Raw genomic sequence first — 1,058 nt, forward strand, 5'->3', positions numbered from 1 at the left:
GTCCCAAAGTCCTGGCCCCCCACCCGGCCCTATCAACACACACCGCTAAGCGCACCGATGATCGAGAATGTCATAACCCACGCCTTCCCCCCCCCCTCCCCATGCCTTCCCGCCCCGCATCCTCATGCCCACCTCGCCACCAGCTGCGACAACATCACCATCGCGCCCTCCCTGCTGTCCGAGCTGGAGGCCAGCACCGACCCGCTGCCGCGCATGCTCAGCCCCGACGGCGAGCCCAGCAGCGTCGCGCGCGTTGAGGGCATCGACGCGGCCACTTTTGAGAAGATGCACGGTGGGCGGAGGGGTCGGTGCATGGGATGGCCCAGGGGATGCAGGGCCTGAAGGCATCTGCAGAGGCAGGGGGGGTAGCTTGGGTGTGCAGGGGAGAGGAGAGAGAGGTCATGGAGGATTTGGGGGGTGCAGATTGCGGTTTGCCCTGCATGGTGCGCGGCCTACTCAGCTGGGTGGATGTGAGCGGCAGCAGGCCCGCCTGGGGCTGGCAAGTGCGTGCCCTTCACACTCTCGTGCTCCCTCTGGCCCCTCATCCCTGCTTGAGTCTCTCCTACTTGCGCTGTCGTCTCTTGCCCAACCACCGACCCTGCTCCGCCCCCGATCGCCAACACTGCGGTGCCCCACCTGCCCACCGTGCACCCCCCAGGCTCTGACCAGATGGCGGTGGAGAAGCTGGCCCAGGGCATCTCAGGCTTCGCCGCCGACCAGGTCGGATGCGACGATTGTTGTTTGCGCAGTAGACGCGTGATTTCAGGCGTAACTTTCACACTGGCAGCGTGGTGGTGGATCTGACGGGCGTCAATCTGGCTGTCGATCCTCACCGTTCATCGCCGCTAGTAGGATATATCCCTGCTAGCCGGCGGCTGGGCCCAGGGCCTTTGTGCCAAATCCGTGCTGCCGCGACCCGGTGGACGCCAACCGCTGCCGCCTCTCTCCACCATTCTTTGAATCTCTCTCATCCACAGGACAAGCTGGAGGCGCAGCTGGCCGCGCTGGACGGCAAGGCCTGAGCAGCGGCGCGGCAGGAACGCCCCCCCCCCCCCCCC

At 66.2% G+C, this 1,058-nt stretch overlaps 1 protein-coding gene across 1 annotated transcript; it reads left to right on the forward strand.

Annotated features, from left to right (window-relative positions):
• Window positions 1-57: 57 nt before the first annotated feature.
• Window positions 58-1,022, forward strand: MNEG_6741 (Transaldolase A; the record flags this gene model as incomplete). The annotated part of the gene is made up of 3 exons (XM_014044781.1): window positions 58-292; window positions 659-720; window positions 978-1,022. The coding sequence occupies 3 exons, from the start codon at window positions 58-60 to the stop codon at window positions 1,020-1,022; spliced, it is 342 nt and encodes a 113-aa protein (XP_013900235.1).
• Window positions 1,023-1,058: the final 36 nt, after the last annotated feature.

The sequence above is a fragment of the Monoraphidium neglectum genome (assembly GCF_000611645.1).
Source record: "Monoraphidium neglectum strain SAG 48.87 unplaced genomic scaffold scaffold01126, whole genome shotgun sequence".
NCBI lineage: Eukaryota > Viridiplantae > Chlorophyta > Chlorophyceae > Sphaeropleales > Selenastraceae > Monoraphidium > Monoraphidium neglectum.